Here is a 23913-nt window from a genome sequence, read left to right as displayed (position 1 = left end):
TTTATCTAGCTCCAGAGATATGTATAGGCCTAATTTCAAGTTGAATTCTTTATATTTTTATTTTAATGCATGGGACCAGAAAACAGAACTCTTTAAATGTTTTTGCAACTAACTTCCCCTGAGTTCCCTGTCTTTAGAAATTTTATCTCCATTCACTTCATTGAAATTCTCAAAGGTTTCTTTGATTCTTCTTTCCAGCATGCCTTGAATGACATTTCATCCCTGTTTGCTTGGGACAGTTTCAACTTATACCTGCCATTTCATCTCCATTATTAACAGAAATTTCTTTCATTCTTAAAGGTGTTGTAGTGTGGATGATAAATCATACGATTATCCTAATCATGTTAGGCATCCAATCTACTTCACAATCTTTATCAGAAACTTGATATTTCTTTCCATCCTCTGTAGTGTAGGCTTCCATTTTTTCTTTTTGGACACTATTAACAGTCTCTTTAAGGATCATTGATACCAATATACTTCTGATTACTATATTTTCCAATGGCTACTAAACTGATCTTCCTAAACACAAGCCTAGTATTGCTTCTTCCCTTCCTAATGATTTTCATTCTTTCTCAGTGGCCTACAACACAAAGTCCAGTACCCTCTTCTATTTTCCATTTGCTCATCTCCCTTCCCTACTACCTTTACATTCAAAGATAGGCCATATAGTAGAATAGTAGTTTTAGATCGGAGAATATAAGTTAATAAAAAAAGAGTAGACATTTAGTAATGTCTTTCTACAATAACAGCTATGAAATAAATGCTAGCAGACTATAACATTTCCTGACACTATATATCAGTCACTGAAAAGGGATAATATGCATTCTTACCTGTCCAACAGGGCTATTGTAAAACTCAAATGTGACAACATGAGCATGTTTAAAATCACCATTCAAGGTGCATGACTATTGTTTCTGTTATTGTGATTTATCTCTCTCCTAGCCAAACCAAATGCATTTATGATTAATAGATGCTTTTGTTAACAATAGAAATATTCATATGAGTGTTTCTGCTATTCACAGGGGGAAACACACTCTCCAAAAAAATAAATTTTGTGAGAATTACATTATCAAAATGTTCTTTCTTTGGTATAAAACCATATATTTAGGACTTACACTTTCCCCAATTTTAATAGCAATTGAAATCTCTCTAGCTATAAATGTATAATTAAACATAACCTTTTAAAGATTTTACCTTTCACAAATTTATAGACAGTCAAATTACTTTCCTGATTTTTAAAGCTATATTTGGGCGGCTGATAATGTAACCGAAAGTGGGGTCCGGCTGCTCACCGCTCAAAGGCCAATAAAGAAGCAAAGTTGGTGGAAAGGAAAGTTTGCTTTATTTTGGATGCCAGCAACCCAGGAGGGGGTAGCAGGGGTGAAGGGCGGGGAGGGCGGACTCCTGTCCAAAGGCCGACTCCCCGCTACTGACAAACAGTGGGTAAGAGCTTTTATAGACAGAGGGAGGAGACTACAGGAAGAAACAGCACAGTCAGCTCTGACAGTCATCTTGAAATTGATCATGTGGTGGTCTGACCAGCGTCATCTTGATTGTTTTAGGTACAGTTAGTCTTCAGTTCCAAGGTCGGTATGTTTCCATTTCTTTGAGGCAAACTCTCAGAATTGTGGCAGCTTATGTCATGGCTACAGCCTGGGCATCATGTAGCTAACTTCTTCCAACTGGTGGGGTTTTCAGTATCTATAAGACAGCTCACAGGATATGGCTCAGAATATTATCTATAGCCCTTGAAAAGGAACTAAAGGTCCTTGACTTTGCTTACTGACTATTATTTTTTTGTCCTGTTTGACTGCTTTTCTTTGCTTCTGCATTTTCTCAGTTCTCTGATTAAACTTATACTTTGGCTAAAGTTTTTCCACAGACAAAAGGCAGGCAGAGGACATGGGGGTGGGTGGGGGAGGACCATAGGGTCCTTCTCCATTTCAATACCTCATCAGAAATAGGTCCAAATTTCATCACCATTACCTTTAGAGAGCAATAAATTATGAGTATATTAAGAACAGTCCTCACCTTCTAATATTGACAACCCAGGATTAGGGATGCACATAAACAGAAAATATGAAGATCAAAAACATCCTAAAAATGCAGAATCAATAAAGTATATGTGTGTATATAAATTCCACACTCAAAAAATAAATGTGAAGGTGGTCGTTCATTTATTTTTGTCCTTTTAGATATTTATATCTACATTTTATATATGTGTGTGTGTGTGCATGTTCCTACTATATAACATGTATATATTCCATAGCTTTATTAAATATATATATATATATATATATTCCATAAGTTAAGGGGATACATATGCTCATAAACTGACTTTTTGAGATTACTGACCACATACCTTCAAATGAATTAGCTTAGACTATAGGAAATTGAATTTTAAAAGGGAATTGAATATCAACAGTTTCCTATGGTTCGATTAATAGCAAATGGGAACTGGCTAAGAGCATTTAAATAATTCTGCTCCTGCATATGTGGTCAATTTATTTAGGACAAAGGAGCCAAGAATATATAATGGAGAAAGGACAGTCTCTCCAACAAGTGGTGTTGGGAAAACTGGACAGCCACATGCCAAAAAAAAAAAAAATAAATAAAAATAAAGGACAGAAAGAATGAAAAGAAAAGAAACTGGACCACTATCTTAATACCAAACACAAAAACTAACCCCAGATAGGTTGAACACTTGAACATATGGCCTAAAACCATAAAACCTCTAGAAGAAAACATAGGCAGTAAGTTCCTTGACATAGGTCTTGATGATTTTTTTGGATTTGACACCAAAAGCAAAGGGAACAAAAACAAAAATAAACAAGTGAGATAATATCAAACTAAGGTTTTTGCACAACAAAGGAAACCGTCAACAAAATGAAAAGGCAACTTACCAAATGGGAGAAAATATTTGCAAATCAGAAATCTGATAAGGAGTTAATATCCAAAATATGTAAATAATTCACAAAACTCAATATCAAAAACAAATATGTGATTAAAAATTGGTATTGTATCTTAAGAGATGTTTTTCCAAAAAAGACATACAGATGGCCAACAGACACATGAAAAGATACTCAACATCACTAATTATCAATGAAATGCAAATCAAAACAACGAGTTATCACCTCACAACCTGTTAGAATGGCTATTATCAAAATGACAAGAAATAAGTGTTGGCAAAGACGTGGAGAATATGGAATCCTTGTGAGCTGTTGGTGGAAATGTAAATTGATGCAGCTACTATAAAGACAGGAGGCGGTTCCTCCAAAAATTACAAATAGAGCTCCATATGACAGGAATTCCACTTCTGGGTATTTATCTGAAGCAAATGAGAACACTAACTTGAAAAGATACATGAACTTCCCTGTTCATTGCAACTTTATTTACAATAGTCAAGACATGGAAGCGTTCATCTCACTGAAACCTTTCCTGGTGAGAGGATGCCCTGGCTGATGAGTATTTGCTATCACGGTGTCTGCTACAAATACTGTATTTCCCTGTCAGGGTCTGTCGGAAGCCATCCTGGAGCCATTGCACCATGACAAAGTCATGAGCAACGGAAGGCGAAACTGCAAGGCAGCACCGTGCCAGGAAGGTGGACTACAGCTCCGTTGTTACGTTTTATGAAAATAAATTTACATACAGGAGCAATTTTGGGGGGATGTTGCTCCACGTGAAAGAAAATTTCCTCTAGGTCTCCCCCTCCTGAAACTACTACAGAATGGGAAGTACCCACTAAAGCCCCGGGGAAATAGGTAAAGAATTAAGACCCTGGAACTAAGGGGATGTTTTTATGAAAAACACCCTCTAGTATGGAGTTATGGCCATGGGCCGGAGTTCCTGATGACGACATAGGAAATTTATGGTTCTATTATAAAGGAAGATTAATTATAGAGAAACAAATGACTAGAGCAGAATTCGTTGCCAGGATAGGGAGAAAACACTGTCTCAGTTGAAGGAAACAACGCGAAAGAGCATGCAGGTACATTGTAAATATTTTCATGGAACCATTGTAAAAGGTTGCTCATGCAAGAAGAAAAATAGGAACAAGTAGCTCCAACTTTTACAATTGAAATAATCATATAACTGCTTGGCTTGGTTACTAAGAAACAACCTGTGATTAATGGGAACTTGGGGAAATATTTTAATAGGACATCTAGAAACTAGGGGATATTTGTTTTAAAAAATCTTTATAGAACATTTTGAGGTTTGATTGTGCTAAGATTGTTTGGCCACGTACCTGGTAATGTAATCAACTACAATATATAAACCTGTGATTGTAAACAGTAGAGGAAGAATGAAGAATAAAGACATGAGAAAGAGAAACATGCAATGCTGAAGTAATAGAATTATTTCCTTTGCCGATGCTATCCATCCCTCGGGTATCCCTGGACTCGCTGGAGCTGGACTCCGGCAAGGCCCTGCGGAGATAGGCTGATTTTTAAAGTGTAGGCATTAAGAAGTAAGATCATAGAACTTCTGTAATAATGTTCTGATTCTCAGGATATTTTTCTTATTTCAAAGAAGAGACTTATTAATTTTATTTCTTTAAATAGCCCTTTCTGTGTGATTTTTAATCCTCTGATAATTCCACTTTCGGAATCAAGCTGTGTCTCTCTGAAGCCTCTAAGACACATAACTTCTGTAGCTTCCTACTATGCTTTATCAGTTATCACGCAGTGTAGTCACATGTATCTTCAGCATTTAGTTTTAGAGAAAAGAACATGAAATCAAAAGTTATAGGACATGAGTTTAAGGTCAAACTCAATTATTTACTATAGGCAAATACAGTGTGTGATTATAGACAAGTTATTTTAATGTTTACCCTTTAGTTTACTTATCTGGAAATGGAGATGATAATAATGACACATATCCACAAGGTTATTACATTGAAGAATAGATGACCTATGAGAATAGCCCTTTATAAACTGTAATGTGCAAAGTAAACCCCACTGATGCTTTGAGAAAACAGAATTATAACAAAATTAATGGTTTGACAAATTAAAATTATTTTGAAAAATATTTTCATATAGCCCACAGCTAATGTTCTATGTGACTACATATGACTATTAAAAGAAAAATGAATAGGAATTTGGTGTTTCTAGACAGCAAATGTAACTCTGCCTATGGCAAGCTTGAATAAAAATTAAGCAATTAATGAATATAAAAATAAGAGATTTTCGTCTTCAGTTCATTATACCAAAACACACAGTACCATTCTAAGGCAATGAATTGTTGCACTAAACTTTTTTTTTTTTTTTTTTTTGCTGTACGTGGGCCTCTCACTGTTGTGGCCTCTCCCGTTGCAGAGCACAGGCTCCGGACACGCAGCCCCAGCGGCCATGGCTCACGGGCCCAGCCGCTCCACGGCTTGTGGGATCCTCCCGGACCGGGACACGAACCTGTGTCCCCTGTACCGGCAGGCGGACTCCCAACCACTGTGCCACCAGGGAAGCCCTGCACTAAACTTTTATCTAAAGAGAGAAATTTCCATTATAGGTCTTACAATGGAATTAGTTGTTTTAGTTATCACAAAGAGTTGCATTTAAATAAACTTCATTCAAAATTTATTAGAATGTCAAATCTTCAAAAGAACTGAGTCATTCTCACTTTCAGAGCTAAAAATCATTTGGTTTAATAATTCAACGAGTTCCTAACACAGTTGGAAATTTTAGTCTATGAAGAATTTCTCAAACAGGATTTCTCAAATATTTCGCTACCTAAAGCCATTTGGAATTTTATAGTAACACTGAAATGTTGTAGAAAATGATCCATAATAGCAGTTATGATTACAAGACAAGTACAAATTATATCTTATCTTCTTCTCTCTTTCTCTCTCTCTTTCACTCTTTCTCTCTTCCAATAGAAGCTGAAGGGCAAAACAATCTTATTATTGGGGAATATTATTTAAATTGACTTAAGGTTTTCTAGGGGACTTGACTGTCAAAGGATTAAATGAAAGTATCCAAGAATCATAAAGGATAGTTTTACCTGCCTGCAATGAAACAGTACAGGATTGGGCGATTGGACATGTCAGTGTTAAGAGGGGAGAGGAACCAGAAAGGTTGAAGTGAACTGCTGATAAACATGGAAAATCTATGAAAGTTGTGTCTGTAGATAATTAGAAAACAATTAAAAGAACAGAAAATATTGTAGATAAGGAAAGGATGGAGGAGAGGGCAATGTTTGTAAGAAAAGGGGAACAAAGGCAGACAGGGAGGTGAGAAGAGTTTTTAGTAGGTCAATAGAAAGGTATTTTAAAATCCACAAACCTTACAGAGAAAAAGAAACATTGCCTCTTTTTCTTGTAGAATATAATGCAATCACTATTCAATTAGCCTAAAGCCACTTGTCATGGAAGAGAAATTTGGGGAGAACTGGAGAAAAAATTAAAAATTAGCATATTTTGGTTCTAAAAATTCCATTAGCTTGATATTAAATAGAGATGAGGACTAGAAAAAGAAATCTGGGACTTTTCAGAGAAGAGAATGGAGTTAAAATCTTGGGAAGGATTGAAACTTCTGATGGAATAGGTCTAAACTAAGGAAAGTGACTGGTATGCATTAACCGGCTAAGACTTCCATCACAAATGGCAGAAATAGGAGAAGTGATAGGAAAGGAATGGACTAATATAAGGGGGCCATGCTCAAGTGCAGTCTTATTATAAAGAGACTATCTTTTTAACAGGCATTTGATATGTCTGACAAGATGTTACATAATTAACAAGAAAGAGAAGGAAAACACCAAAGTCAGCTTTGAAGGGGCAGATAATTAACTTTAGTTTAGTAGGCAGGGCACTAAGACCTGAACATCTGGATAAAGTAGAGGAACTCTGAAGAAGCTGCCATGGTTATAATAGAAACATAAGTCAATAGGAAAAAAAAATCCTGCAGCTTGGGCAAGACTGAATGCTTTAGGATTTTGCAGGGGAATGAAATGACAGGGCAATGAATGATGACCCTGAGAATTCAGATGTCTCTTAATACCACAGGAAGAGACCAGAGAATTGGAAATATTTGATGAAGCAAATCCAGGGAAGTTAGATGGCAATAAGATCTATGTTTTGGTGGAGGACCTATAATTTTCTTTTTAATTGAAGATTTTGAAAGAGACCTTGCACATAACAGAAATTTTCACATCAGAAAAGAGTGAATAGTTTGTGTGTCAGGAGGAGCTAGAGATGTGTATATGCCCAATTAACAGGCTCTCACCCTTTGAGCTTCCTATTCACAGAAAAAAAAATGCAGTAACATGAAAAAACTTTGACAGAAAGCACAAGTAAACTAAGTAAACTTTAGCAATCACTTAAACACTCCCGATATATGTACTAGCTATTATAGAGGTCTTTTAAAGAATCAAATGAAGGGCTCCCCTGCTTCCCTGGTGGAGCAGTGGTTGAGAGTCCACCTGCTGATGCAGGGGACACGGGTTCGTGCCCCAGTTCGGGAAGATCCCACATGCCGCAGAGCGGCTGGGCCCGTGAGCCATGGCCGCTGATCCTGCGCGTCCCGAGCCTGTGCTTCACAACGGGAGAGGCCACAACAGTGAGAAGCCCGCATAACACAAAAAAAAAAAAAAAAAAAAAAAAAACGAATCAAATGAAATAATGTAAAGGAAAGTTCTATATATATTATATATATATATATATATGTATTTTATATAAATAATTCTTATAATAAGGAAACTATATAATAAGGCAGATACATAAGTAAAGTGCCATGTTTCTATTCATTATTCATTTTTAATATTGTTGATAGGAACACAGTTTAGTAGCCTAGATATCATTCATTCTAAGTAGAATGGAATAAATGAAATTATTGCTGGACCTCCTATTCCCTATAGAAATGTCATCTGTGAAAACTAAGCCTATCGTCAACTTTAGGATATTAATCGGCAGGTGCTAGTGAGTGTTAAAACAAAGTAGAATATTTTAAAATTGGAGTCACAATCTTGATCAGTTATCTTATGTGGTCTTCTAATATGTATGTGCTGACATATGAATTCTATGTTATTAGCACATTGCACGTTTTATGGTGACACAAAATGCAGTTTTGCCTGTATTAATTATTTCTAGAACTATGGGATCTGGATCAGTATAATATCAATTTTATTTTTAATAGTTAAAATAATAAGGAACAATATTTCAGTGCCTTGTATTGGATTTTAGAAGCAGAACTGTTTGAATTTTTGGCATCATAGATCTCCATAGTCTTTTCAGAACCTCAACAGGATAATAATTTTCTCATCTTATGAGAGGTCAGATAAAAAGAAATACATATGTAGAAATATCTGAAAAGTATTTAATTTCCTTTCTCAAATAGGATATTTACTATACTCACTGTATAAAGCCTAAAGATATGAAGAAGCAAATAAAAAATTCTTAACAGTTCCAACCACCGTTAATGTTTACATATATTCCCTTCCAGTATTTGCATCTTGTGCATATGCAGCTTACTACAATCCTATGCATAGGCGTGTATTTCTACATTTATATAGAGGAGATTACACTGAATACAAATCTTTACATCCTGCTTTTTTGAACAGCATTATATATGAGCTTTTCTGACATTATTTTAAAAAAGGTACCCTTCATAAACATTGCTTTATTTGCTCTAGGATTCTATTTGGGGGTTATGTTCTAATTTATTTAACTAACCCTCTGCCAGGGCATCAGTCCATCTGTCATTCATTAAAAATATTCCCTGATTACAAAAAAGGAAAAAAAAAAAAAACCTCTGGGAAAAATAGACTAAAAATATATCTAATGAAATAGTAAATTATTCACATTTATTGTTTAAGAATATTTCTAGTTTATAAAACTTTAAAAACACTTTGAAAGCTCTCTCTCTCTCCATATATATATATATATAGATAGATAGATAGATAGATATAGATATATTTGTTGAGTTTGCTATAATTATTAGCCAGTTGACACCAAAGACTACAGCTAAATTTGCAGTTCGGAAGCTAGACACACTTATTAGCTGTCTTGCCTCAGTAATCAATACTTTTTTTTCAGTCACTAACCATTTCACCATCTGTGACATTGGACCTTTTCTGGGATTCTCCAGTTCTGCAGAAATATCTGAAAAGTATCAGCACGTTGGACAAGCAAGATTCATTAAGAACAACTTTAATAAGTGATCAGATCCATCCTATTAGACAAGATCTTCACTTATTCAAGAAACAAAAGTTAGCAACTTTATCTTAAATTCAAAACAAGCAGCCAAACAAATAAGATGTCAATCAGACAGGCAGACAATTAATCATGACTTATGCAACTGGTAAGCCTGATATATTGTGCTCCTGAATATTCAATAAAAAACAACAACCATTCAGAGACTAAGGAAGCCTAATGCCAGCCAAATGACAATGATTAAACTTTAACCAAGGGTTCTCTTTTTGCATCCCATCTCTACCACTTCTTAGCCACATATCTTTGGATTATGTTACCTAACCTCTCTGTGCCTCGTCGTCTTCATCTGTAAAATGGGAAAATCTGCCTGGGTTTACTGAAAATTTTAAGTAAATGAAAATAAATTAAATATTTACAACAGGGCCTGGTCCAGAATGAGCATTTACTGAGTAAAGTGTACATATATATATATATATATATATATATATATATATATATATATATATATCATACATAGTTAGCAACTAGCAGTTAGCAGTTAGAAAGCAAACACTTTTTACTCTTCCTTATAATATTAGCTTTTAAATACTGTTAATTATCCACTGCCAAATTTCTATCTAGTAGTGCTAGATTTTCAATCATTTAATTTCTACAATTTGAAAAATTTAGAGATGTCTTCCCTGTTCTGTTTCTTCCTTCTAGTTCAGCACACCCTTTCTATTACACTGTCTTCATTTTCCTGAAAATAAAATAAATACATAATAAGCTATCATATAATTATATATACACACACGCCACACACACTCACAAAACTGGCAAATTGAAAGCAAGATGAATTATACTAAAATTATTTGTATTTCAACAAATAATGTTTGGGCATACATTGACATAAAGAAGTAGTCAGATGTTTGCATTTATATGTAGAATCACTGTGAATATGACAGCCAAGGATGTAGACTGTTACAGGTATCATTGATTCCAATACAAAATGTGACACCTTTGTCTGTGATGTGATCTGAGCAAAATAAATTACATTCTTACCTCCTTTCACAAGGCAGTTGCATAGTAAGAATTACTATGGAAAACAGAACTAGTTTCTAAGCTCAAATAATTATATTTGTTTGACCACATGAGTTCTCAATGGGATGTTTGAAATTTTTTCATTTGGTAGAACACCCTAAGGACTGCAGGACATACAGCATCTCAGGTTTCTACCCACTAAGTGCTGGCAGCAACGTTACTTCGGTAATTACAACAACCAAATGCCTCTACAGAATTCTGAAGTCTGCCGAAGAGCAGTGATTCTCAGTTTTTTATTTGATATTGCCAGCCCCAAGCAGCCTTTTAGACACTTCTATCCCAATGGTATTCCTCAAAGCACAGATACACTGTGCTTTGCACATATAAAAGTACATTTTTTTTCACCCCATATGATCAAATTTTCTCCCTTTTGGGGGTGAAACCTTCCCCAAAGAGAATGTCTGTCCTAAGAGGACAGGACCACCCTCACCAAGAGCCATAGTTTGTGCCGAGAAAAAACAGTTCCCGGTGCCAGACCTGTGTAAGGCCTGCCCACTGGGGTCCTCTGATCAGTAACACATTCCCAGGTCTGGGGCTGCGGGCACCTGCAGGTCCTCTGAGACAGCACTAAATAGAGAAATATGAGATGCTGTCAGTTTGTATATGTATATAACCAGAGTGGTTCTATAAAAGTATTAGATCATTTCACTCTTTAGCTCAAAATCCTCCAGTGACTCCCCATTCCATTTAGATTAAAATCTCTAACCCTTACATTGGTCTGTAAGGGCCTACATGATCTGTTCCCCCGCTTCAACTTCCTCATGACCTCTGGGCGCACAGACTTCTGGGCCTGCTCCTGAGAACAAGCTGAGCATGCTCTTAATAGCAAGCTTTGCATTTACTCTGCCTTTTCTCTGGAACACCTTCCCTCTGATAGGAGCATAGCTCACTTACTTCTTTCAGGTCTCTTAATTTGTTCAGTGTGTGACTATATACTGATTAAATATATATTTTGAAATCACAGGTGATTAGGCACATTCTGGCATGTACGTGTTAGCTTACGAGGACTGCCAGAATACTTCAAATTACTTATAAACTGAAAATGACCACATATCTAGCACTCCGTAAAACTTGCCTTAAAAACAGCAAGATTGCTTTTTATAGGAAAAACATCTGACGCTTTCAGGTTGACAAGAGAGCATGGCTCCTTGCACTGAGCATAAATGAAAGGTGTTTCATATTTTTCCACCTGTAGACATTTTCATTTTCTCTTTACATAACAGTACATGAACATGACTATGAAACACACCGACATTGTCTTTTATTCTTAAAATTGTGACAGACTTTTTACAGATGTTTTCCAAGCATAATCCAAACATGACATTAAAGACCCGAGTTGCTGATTCACTCACACAAGATTCTTGTGTAGCCGAGCAGAACTCATAATACTTAGGTTTATTAGGTGCACATTTACTCATGATTTTATACTTAATTACTTATTCAGAAAAGCTTGCTGTGTGTGGATCAGTTCTCCAAGCTATGTCACCAAATGTAAATTTACCTCAAAATACAGTAAATGTGAGTTCTCAGCCAAACTATTAAATTAGAAAAACATTTCAACCAGTTATAGTAAATTCAAGAGTTTGCATTATTTCCTAGACATAAAAGACAAAATATATTTTTTAACACCTTTATTGGAGTATAATTGCTTTACAATGGTGTGTTAGTGTCTGCTGTATAACAAAGTGAATCAGCTATACCTATACATATATCCCCATATCCCTTCCCTCTTGGTGTCTCCCTCCCACCCTCCCTATCCCACCCCTCCAGGTGGTCACAAAGCACTGAGCTGATCTCCCTCTGCTATGCGACTGCTTCCCACTAGCTATCTATTTTACATTTGGTAGTGTATATATGTCAATGCCACTCTCTCACTTCATCCCAGCTTACCCTTCCCCCTCCCCGTGTCCTCAAGTCCACTTTCTACGTGTGTCTTAATTCCCGTCCTGCCCCTAGGTTCTTCAGAACTATTTTTTTTCGTTTTAGTTTCCATATATATGCGTTAGCATACACTCTCTGTTTTTTCTTTCTGACTTACTTCACTCTGTGTGACAGTCTCTAGGTCCATCCACCTCACTACAAATAACTCAATTTCGTTTCTTCTTATGGCTGAATAATATTCCATTGTATATATGTGCCACATCTTCTTTATCCATTCATCTGTCGATGGACACTTAGTTGCTGCCATGTCTAGGCTACTGTAAATGGAGCTGCAATGAACATTGTATGACTCTTTTCGAATTATGGTTTTCTCAGGGTATATGCCCAGTAGTGGGATTGCTGGGTCGTATGGTAGTTCTATTTTTAGTTTTTTAAGGAACCTCCATACTGTTCTCCACAGTGGCTGTATCAATTTACATTCCCACCAACAGTGCAAGAGGGTTCCCTTTTCTCCACACCCTCTCCAGCATTTGTTGCTTCTAGACTTTTGGAGGATGGCCATTCTGACCACTGTGAAGTGATATCTCATTGTAGTTTCGATTTGTATTTCTCTAATAATTAGTGATGTTGAGCATCCTTTCATGTGTTTGTTGGTAATCTGTGTATCTTCTTTGGAGAAATGTCTATTTAGGTCTTGCCCATGTTTGGATAGGGTTGTTTGGTTTTTTTTTTTGATATTGAGATGCATGAGCTGCTTGTATATTTTGGAGATTAATGTTTTGTCGGTTGGTTTGTTTGCAAATATTTTCTCCCATTATGAGGGCTGAAAAGACAAAATCTTAGAATATTTTTCCAAGTTCTTGTATCAGCTTTGTGAGTCGCTCTATAAGAAATACACCCATGACGGTACCCTCCACACCCACACGATTGCACATTTAACCAATGGTGATATCAGGGGAACATATGGTCTAATTGCATTATTTCTGGCAGCAATCTGACAAAAATTTTATGTGAATCCCCAAAACTACCCTCACATTTCAGGTCTTTTCTATGTGAAAAGATATTTTACTTCCCTTCCCCTCAACATATTAAACATTTGCACTTCTACGTTGAAGGCTTCACTTTACAGCTCTTAAAACAATCTTTCATAATAAGAATAAAATTCAGTTTTTCCATCTAAGTATTAATAACATTAGTATTTAAAGATGAGAACTTGATTTTATAGCATTTATATTAGAACAGCATTATGTCATTTGATATAATGTGGGTTTCCTACTGGGAAATATGTGCATTCTAAATAGTATATATTCTAAAGAATTTTTTTGTTCAAATAAGTGTACTGTATTGGAGGGAGACATAAAGGCATTTAAAAAAATCAATATTAGAATTTTGGCTAGTTGTCTAATTTGTGTTTAAATTTGTTACTGGATGGGTTTTATTAAGTAAGTCAATGAGTTGGTAAACATAATTCTAACATAGCCTCACAGTTTTCCCTAAGTTTTATGGGCCTGTTCATCTTATAATAAATAATTTAATTTTGGAAGTACAATTTGACAAAAGGTGAAGAAATAGTGCCATTAAAAGTGACCACCTGCTGAATAATTACTAACTCCTTAACAGAGCACAGATTAAAAGCAGAGGAAATATATATACAACCATATTTATATTTGAGATAACAAACAAAATCCAAGATGGGTAGGTTCCCCAAGCTTACTGGTTGACTGTGGAATGTTTGCCTTTTCCCTGTCTTCCTTCCACCTTTGCCCCCTTTCCTCCCTCCCTCTCTCCCTTCCTTCCTTCCTTCCTTCCTTCCTCCCTCACTCCCTCTCTCTCTTTCTTTCTCCCTTTCTTTCTTCCTCCCTTTCTTTCTTTCTTTCTTCCTTCCTTCCTTCTTTCTTTCTTTCTTTCTTTCTTCCTTTCTTCCTTTCTTCCTTTCTTCCTTTCTTCCTTTCTCTCTCTCTCTCTCTCTCTCTCTCTCTCTCTCTCTTAGGATCAGTCCCTAAAATGTGTTGCTAAATTGGGTTTTAGTATGAAGACTCTACAGATACCTAAAATTTAAAGACTGAAACGTGAAAGAAATGATGTTTAGGCTTCTACACTGCTGACTAAAGCACTTAACATTTTCTGAGAGTAGATATTAAAAATGTGAATTGAGTCTGCTTTCTTCATCATAAGAAGTGTTTAATAATAGAGGAAGAAAAATTAAGTCCTTTGGTAAATGGCTAATATGGAATACATGGTTTTAGACAATGAAGAGGAATATACAGCGTCTCTTAAGCTTTGAAGCATTATATTAAGTTCCTGAAAGAATTTAAATGACTTTGAATACTCACACACATCCAATGTGAATTTGTAAACTCAAGTGTAGGCCTATCATGAATCAATGATCAGTGAAGTCAGTATACTTTTTAATCAACAATGTCAGAAAAGGGGGGAGGGAGATAAATATGGGCACTCTGCAAATAAAGCCAAGTGATCTTCAATAATTTCTAGCACATAAAATGAAAATACATTATATAGCCGTAAAAATAAAGTGAATTCTTGGCAAAGACAGAGTATTTGAATTTCTCTAATTTCCTTTAAGATTTAATCCTGGCATCATTTATGGGTACCTTAAGTTCTCTTTCAAGTAACTTTTCAGAGAGAAATAATCATAGTTATACTTGGATGTTTTATATGTATATTGTATCATATAGATGTATATATACATAATATTTATATAAATGTGCCTGTGCATGAATTGCACACATGTATAGGACATATTGTTTAGCTGGTTTCTAATTTGTATCTGTTAAACACACTTGACTTTTTTTTTTTACAATTATTTGATATGATATATGACCTATTGCTCATTCTGTCTTTACTTTTTGAGAGTATGAATCTCAAAATATAAGATAATTTCCTTGCTCAGCACTTATCACAATACCTTATAAATTTATAATAGAATCGAAAAAATAAGCATAAATAAGATTAGATTTGTGGTTTGATTTGAACTTTTAATGTTTTCAGTCTGGAGAGAAATTCTTATTGCATTAAAATATATTTCCCGGTTTTTTGTCTTTAAAGGTTGCCAACATATCTCTTGGTATTGTAGACCATAATAGACACGTATCAGTGTTCCTTCATTGCCATTGTTACGTTTTCTCACTGCATACAATGATCTGGGCTCTGTACCAACCAAGTAATACGCTCTCAGGAAAGAGATTTCTTCCTGTTGGTGGTATTGCAGAGAAGTATGAGCAATAAACCAAAAAAAATTAAAAAAAGACATTTTTTCAGGAGAAGAAAAATTTACTATTAATAATCTCAACAGCAATAATAATAATTATTACAACCACCACAATCAGAATCCCAGTGTCTGAACATTTGTGTACCAAACTTTCTGGTCAGTGTGGTAAATCTTCACAATTTGTGGGAAAAATTATAGTTTTTTCCACTTAACAAATAAAAACAGAGACCCAGAGAGATTATGTCAGTTCTCACAACATGTTTGTAGGTTGAAAGATTGGATTTGGATCTTGGTGTGTCTGTCTCCAGGGTGCCTGCTCTTATCAACTCCATATGATATAATGATTTTGAAACATATTGGAGACTTAACTGTTTTTTCCAAAATTAAATTTGGGGTGGATGGCCTGTAAAGTATGCATTACTTTTCATGGGGAAATGATTTTGATGATTATCTTCATGATGGTTTCATTTATCAAAGAAGAAATTTCCTTGGCAGTGACTGATGAAATTTCTGGCAGAGCTCATGACCTTCTTGCCCATAAACTTTGTTCAGGTTACAGTGCACTCTATGATATTTAACCATTAAATGCTTCAGGTTAATGAGCTGCGAAAATGTCTTCAAATTATCACTCTTTCTCTCTCAATCCACTTCTCAGCTGTACAGTCTTACATCACAAAGAAACCCCATTCCTTCCCTCTGTCTCTGTTTCTCTCTGATTAGAAAATGTAGGAAGGCTAGAAATTTTAATGTTAATAGTTTTGTGGATTCTTTTCTTCATGGTAACAATGAGAGATAAACCAAGACTGTGCTACTTTTGAGCCTGCTCAGCGTTATCTTACATTACTTAAACACACCAAACTGACATATAGTGAGAAAATCTTAATGGTGAGAATGTTAAACAGATTCATAGAAGAGAATGTGGCTACTTTGGCAGGGATTTTGGACAAGTTACCACATTTCCATGGGCACACTGTTCTACTTCATTAAACTGTCTAAAACTAACTGGGCTCTAGCACACAAAACAATTTTAACACTTCTGTGACCTAAGAACAATTTCAAATGGCAAATAATAGGTAGTTTCTAAGAAAGACTAGTAAATAGTAAAATTCTGAACTTGTCTCTTTTTCAAAATAGCAAGCTTTCAAAGACATTATTTTCTTCGGTGTGGTTTTACTCTACCCTTGGGCTAAATTTTTATGAGTTTAAATTCCTAGTTTTAAAATCAAAGTCAATCAGAAAATAGTAGTCAACTGACAGAAATAAGCTACATAGCCAAATTTGTTGGCTCACATCTGTACCATAAAATAAGAAAAATAAAATCGTATAGACTCCCTTTCTTTCAGTGTCCTTTAAATTTATGAATAAATTTGTTAGAACCAAAACATTATATTTGAAATAATTGTAGAAGAGAGAGTTAAAATCATTGTGCTGGAATAATTTAGAGTCATTTCTCTGTGGGAAAAGCTGGGATGAATGCTGGACTTACCAAAACTGACGTTACAGATATTGATCCAATTCATCCTCTTGGATTACATACCTTTTTATAATATCTGTACACATTTAATTTCTATCATCTTTATCAAAATGGAATCAAAGTTGTTGTTTCTTTAATTATTTTGAAATTCTGCTTCTGTAGAATTTTAACCTTTCAATATGGAATGGTTTGAGAAAGGATTACCTGGGAAATTGCTTTTCTATTCATGTGTGTGACAGCTGACTTCAGCTGTTTTCTTAAGCATCTATGGAACAGCTGAGTGCTTTCTCCTGGTTCCTAGGTTTGAGACCAAGGGAACTGGAAGCAACAAAGTTACTTTGGAATGTATATGATCCAGGAATTGATTTTCTCTTCATTTGCTACAGCTTTAAATTATTGACCTTTGTGACACATATATATGCAAAGTCATCTTCTATATCTCTTGTCCTCCCTAACTATGAGTGTATAAATTAACATAACTATATTCACCATAATTACAGGCTCAGTGCAATACAAACACAAATTAGGCAAGCTCCAAATTCATGTTTCAGTCTTACAAAACTTAAGTAACTGTAAAGTCCTTATCTGTTCCCTGGTGTTTATATTTATCCTCGGACAACAGGCCTAGCAATCTGAAGTAAAGAAATGAAACAAAGTTGCTTTTATGTCCTAGTTCTAGAGTTCCTTGGGAGTAGATAAAATGATTAGGTGTCAGCCAATAAAGGCAGCTCATATTCTGCTATCAGTTAAACCTGGTTTTCTGAACAATCAAGTATTGACCGAATGGGAAGGGACAAGGGAAGAATGGGCCTGTGCTGTTGAATAATTATTTAACTGTTTACAAAACATATCCTTACCATAACCATTTAATAAAACTAGAATACAATAAAATTATTTGTCCTTTAAAAATATTATTTTAATAAATGTTAAATGGCTTCAGCTCAAATGTATCTTGCAGTAACAGAGTAACAAAATAGATATATGTGGTCAAATTTATTTTATTTGAGTTCTTCTCTTGCTATAACTATTAAAAAGTCTCTCTGTGCCTTTCTTGTATTAAGAAATGACAATTTAAATATTGTAAATATTCTTCATCACTTTGAGTTGAATGGAAAGTGCTGAATTTTCCCTCTAAAATTATGGTCATTTATTTCAGCTATAATTTATAAAGAATTAGTGATAGAGAACACATTAGTTCTTCCAAAAATATCACACCACAAATGATTGTAGACATGCAACACTATACTGTTCTCCATTAAAAGAAATGCTGTACACTTTCCAGAGTTTCATTATGACATGTTGTAAATCTTCAAAGTATCATGATAAAAAGATAATCCTCTTGGGTTCCATGAACTTTACTAATGTGATGCATGCGATCCCTACCCTCTGACTGTATATGGTAACTCAGATGGTTGCAGAAAAGAAAACTTCCGCTGCAAGGGAATACTGTCAGCTGTATGTTATGACATCCGGTTCTGTCTCTTTATCATCAAGGAAGCACATTATACTCTTTCTCTGATAGGACTCAATCACCTCTGTGCTGCTCACTGGCAAATTCTATCAGTTTCTCATGTTTCCAGATGTCTGTATTGTATGTCAGCTTCAGGCTGTGTTTTAGTGTATCTTTGATACTAATCTTTCCCTGAGGGTAACTCGCTACTTGTATTTTAACTCACCATAAATCTATTGATTTTTGGTGTGAAACTTATGTGATCAACATTGCAAGTGTATCTTCTCATTGGCTACAAAAAAAAGAAACAAGAAATACTAAAACCTCTTTCTTCAGTAACTTTACATGGTGGATTAAAGTTATATACAGTTTTAACTTACTGAACATGGTTATTTCTTTACAGGTGGTATTACTCAACAATTCATAAAATGAACTGTTGAGAAAGAGAAGAGATAAAGAATAAACAGTGAAATGTTGTTGTTGTTGTTGTTGTTTTAAAGTGTATTTAAATGTCTCATAGCTTTACAAAACTAGTACTTTGAAAGAAGAGTTAAAAACTGTTTTGCAGTAATAAGCTCTTGGGGGATTGTGTAGTGTATTATATTGTCAATAAAGTGGTGAAGATGAAACATAAAATTGGAGAAAGAGCAATAGTAGCTAAGATTTTGTAAAGATTTAAAATTTAATTTAAGTAATTTCAGGGCATCTCTGAAGGACTCTGCCTTCAGTAATTCTAATATTTCAAACATTTTCTACAAGAAACACTTGACTTGTGGCCAGTGACCGAAGTAAAGAAGCAAATGTTAAAAATAATTGTAGAGAGTTCATTTAAAAATGTGATGAGAGGTTAAAAATTACATATCAAGATAAGAAATGCACTCATGGAGGGATTTTTTTCCCCCAGAGGATAGAAGTTTTGGCAATCTTAAAGGGATGCTGTAAACTAGAGACATTTTTTTCTTTATAAAATATACCTTCTAAATTGATCCAAAGCATCAGATCTCTCTTTATATATGCTATGTCTATTATCTAGTCTTTTCCTTGGATGATAAGGCTGCCTTAAAAAAAAAAGTATTATTTTTATTTTTAAAAAATCGAGAAAAGTCTCAGTAAGTATTTTTTTAAAATAAAGATCATATATAATCACAATATCTAATGAAAACTCTTAATTTGGGACATTTCCTTTAATTTAATTTCTTTTCATATGTTAGTCAATCGATATATATTCATTGAATAAATGTATTTCCTAGATCCTTTACTAAAGCCAAGGGAAAAAAACAGTAATAAGAGAGTCAGGGTTCTTGCCTCCTTGGAGTTTATATTCTATTGGTGGTGAAATAAATATACAAAAATATATATGAGATAAAGTTAGATAACAAGAAGTGCTATAAAACACAGGACTAGATAATTGAAAGTTATATGGCATGCAGTTCTTTTTTATCTAAGAAGGATCTTATGGGTTCTTTTTTTGAGTCATATAATGTATATAAATCTGTACAGGCTTTTTTCACCAAATGTTTCATTCTAAGCATTACTTATGTTGCTATTTTTTAAAACTTACTTTTAATGTTTGAAAATGATTAATTTCACAGGATCTACTCTACTTACTTACCTTTCTATATTTACATTTATATATATATTTGCAATAACTAATATTTTGATGGATAACTTTGTACATCAATACTTTTTGTCAAAGAGTAAGTTCATATTCAATAATTTTACATATTCCACAGAACTTGTTTAAATGATATACTATTTAAGCAAACAATCATTGAGTTTTTACAATGTGTGAAGAATTCTACTAAATGCTGAAAACGATACAAAGAGTCTCTTCCTTGAGTTCATGGTTTCAAGAAATAGACAAAATTATAAGCAGATGTAAAAAGTTGGATAAATGCTAAAATAAATGATCAAATTCTAGTTACTGAAAAAAGTGAAAGCAACGGAAACATTTAAGGGCAATAAAATCTCTTAAAGAACATACGCAATCCATTTTGATGTAGAAGATTGTCTTTAATGATCTCTATAGTCTTTTTCTGCTTTTAGAAGTCCACGAATAGAAAGTGACCAAAAAAATAAAAAGATGAATAACGTCTCTGATATTGGCAACAGAGAATATAAACTTCCTTCGACATGAAGATCCATGCCAAAATCTGTGACTTAACATTCTTTGAAAATTAGAAACCCTGAGATTTCTTACCTTGAGTTTTATCATTGTCTTTTAAAGTATAATATAGAACTCTCAATTAGTTAGGAAATTGAATATCCCTCTAAATATATTCACAAATTCCCCCAGTGGATGCACAGCTTTCTGTCACATCATTGTTGGGAGTCAATTGATCTATAATCAAACAGGAATTCTCTTAGTTGAGAAATTCTCAGTGAATTTCCTCAGCTGTTCTCACACAAACTCTTCAACGCAAGGGTATGCTTGGATCACTCAATTTTGTGTTTCCCTGAGGTTTATTTGACAAGTCAAAGGTTGAAGCACAAGGGTTTAAGACGTTGAAGTGTCCCCCCCCTTACTCTGTTGTTTTGGGCACTGAAGATCACCACAGTAATCATAGTACAGGAAATTACAGTTCAGTCACCTCTTGAGAGGTCAAATAATTTAAAAACAGAAAACTGTGTCTCTACATTAGGACAATTGGTTTATCAAATTCCACCCATTTTCCCCAACCCATTCCCCATCCCCAATTTTTTCCAAGCATTATTTCCTTAAAAATAATTTTTTGAAAGTTTGGATGTATCTTGCTAATGTTCTTCTAAAGATATTTATTTATATCCAAACAAAACAAAGACTTCTGGAGTGCCTACATGAAAAAGTAACATCTCGAATATTCTCAAACAGATTCATTTGGAGGCTATTGTTTAAAAACAGACCCAAAACTGACTCAGCAACTTGGATTTCCCACAGTCAGACTGTACTCTGAGGGAGCTTTGTGTTATGGAAGGAACACTGAATTAGAAGTCTAAACACGGTTTATAGAGCTGTCTGTAACTTAACTGGGTGAATGTTCTGGTGCAAGTCATTTAACTTTTTAGTATATCAGTTTCCTCTTCTTTAAAAGCAAGTAGTCGTATCCATCCTTGCTAATGATGAAAGTATTGTATATACATTTTCATATAATGGACATGAAAATATTATAAACTTACAAGGCTACATAAGCAAAAATTATAACAAATATTTTGGGCTAGAGTGACTAGATTTAAGTCCAAAATGTGGAGTGAAACTGATGACTCTGGGACTTGGGGGATGAATGAATTCCTCCTTATATTCTCCAGTGGGGATGTGAAATTTAGATTTCCTGGTTCCACTTTAGAACAGTGAGGGAGAACATCAAGACAATCTTCAGGTCCAGAGAAGAAATGGTCAATAAAAACAATCACTCGTTACTTGTGGAAAGTGTAAATATCAGATGTATGTGTATGCCTTTTCTAAATCATGAGAAGGAAAAAAAGAGATTAAAGGAAAAAGGAGAAAGAGGAAGGAAGATAAAAGGCCACTAATAATCGATTACTGAGAAATTCAACTGGAAGCTGAGCAAATTAAATCTATAACTTTTCCAGCTTATCAGGCCTACAGTCCCTATTGATCTATCCATCAGAGCACTCCATGTCAGTAAAAAAAAAAAAAAAAAAACTGTAAATGGGCCAAAGGCATGATTAAAGCAAAAGTCATAAGCTTAGCAATTATCTCTAAGGTTACTTGAATCTTCTGAATTGTATTATAGTTCCAGTAAAATAGGTTCATTGGTATGCCTCCTCTGAACATTCAATGACATTTTGAAAGGAACATTGCCCTTCTCCAAGCAGATTCCTTGGTCCATTTCTATATTCTATTTTTGAAGAGAGATATAGAGAAGAGGAATGCATCTACTTCTAACTTGGAGAAAAGGAATATAGCTACTTGTAAGCTTTCTACACACACACACACACACACACACACACACACACACACGGGACCCTTCCACCTATAAGTGGTCTATGGGAGGATAAAAGGGAGAAAAGACAATGGCTAGATCTAGCCAATTAGCTCGAGGGAAACAAACGTCAAATCAATTTCTTTCCTCTGTAATAATACCAGAAACAGATTCAGTTCTAAGACTAAAATAGTAGTTTAAATACTATATGCCTTACACATATAAACACATTTAGTAGTGAAATTGGAGGTCTTGCATTTCCATAGGGAGAGAATAAAGAAGTTAATGACTCTAAAGAGTAATATATTTATCAACCTGCAATTCCCGGTTGTAAAGCATAGACTCTTAAGTTATTCAAATCAGAGTGCCTATGACATTTGCTATTTCTAAGTTTCCTTTCTTGATACCCTCAGAATAAAATGCTTAGATATAAAAAAACGTATTACATAGCTAGCATTTGAATATCAACAAATGTGAGCAACATATTTGAACTTTATGTAGAAGAGCTAATGTTCACTTATATATGTAGCCTTTGGATCTATCTGCTCAAAGTCTTTACCAAACTCAGGAATTGTAAGAGTTAACTAGAGAAGCCAAGCAAAAGTCTCGCAATGGAATCCAGAACAATATTGCAGATGTGTGGTGCCTACAGAAGGTTGAGCTCATTTATTCTGCATTCATATTTAATGTGTAAAATTATTTTTAAATCTTAAAACCACGTCTTGGAAATGCTGTGAACTGCAAAGCTATGCGGACCCGATGTATTCCTAAATAGAAAGAAGAAAGAAAGAAATGCACCAAGAGTAAAAATTCCTGGTTACTCACGATTCTTTTCCCCTCTCCACCTTGATCCAGCTTTCATTCTGCCTGAGACACCCACAGGAGAAGTTATTTCTGCCATCAAGAGCAGCAGCATCAGTAACAGCACAGCCATGCCAGGTAAAAATAACCTCTGTGGAGAGTCCTGTCACAGACGAACCTGAAGGCTTTTCCTGGGAGTAGAAAACCCTGGAGCCAATCCTGTCATTTTATTCAGCAGAAATGCAAAAAGGCTATTTTTCCCATAAATTTTTAAAAAGCAGGTATGTTCTCATCAGGATTTCCATTTGAATTATACAGGGAATGTTAACAAAAATTAGAAGGGAGGTAAAACCTTCCTCTAAACATAAGCAAAACGTCAGGAAAGATGAGCTGACAATTTTCTCTGGTCTTTTTTGCAGCTACCAGTTCCTAACCTGCACCTGCCAACTCTCACTTGTTCCAAATGTTTGTCAACATTTTTCATAACACAGTAACAGGAAAAAGCTGAGATTTCAGCATTTTCCCACCTACCCATCCTGTACCACAGATTACAGTACTTGACGAATCTGAATATTTAATTTTGGCACTGCAAACACACCTCATTTCAAACAGAGGTAGTTGTTAAGGAAAGGAAAAAAAAAAACCCTGCTTGTTCTCAAAGCTCTGTCTAATGTCTTGGAGAAGGGATTAGATGTATATATAAATATCTGCTGCTAAGACATGACAAAAATACCTCTGAAAAGGGGGAGTGATAAACAATTATCTTTCCTCCTTAGCTCTTACTATGTAAATTATATATTCAAAGACTAATGTAAAAAGACAATCTGCCAAAAATATCCCAAACGCATGAAGCAGACAAATGTAAAGTACATTGCCCGTGTACATTGCACATTCATCCGCATTGCATCGTAAACACTTGTTTCTTTCTAA

General features: G+C 34.8%; 1 protein-coding gene across 1 annotated transcript in view; it reads right to left on the bottom strand.

Moving 5' to 3' along the window:
* Window positions 1-23116, bottom strand: part of ROBO1 (roundabout guidance receptor 1) — a gene marked incomplete at its 5' end in the record, with an annotated part of 793256 nt that extends 770140 nt beyond the window's left edge. The window contains one exon of the mRNA XM_079704144.1: window positions 23008-23116. Coding sequence (XP_079560270.1) covers window positions 23008-23116 — 109 coding nt within the window. The remainder of the gene's footprint in view (window positions 1-23007) is intronic.
* Window positions 23117-23913: the final 797 nt, after the last annotated feature.

The sequence above is a fragment of the Hyperoodon ampullatus genome (assembly GCF_949752795.1).
Source record: "Hyperoodon ampullatus genome assembly, chromosome: 5".
Lineage (NCBI taxonomy): Eukaryota > Metazoa > Chordata > Mammalia > Artiodactyla > Ziphiidae > Hyperoodon > Hyperoodon ampullatus.
This window is presented reverse-complemented; position numbering and strand designations above follow the sequence as displayed.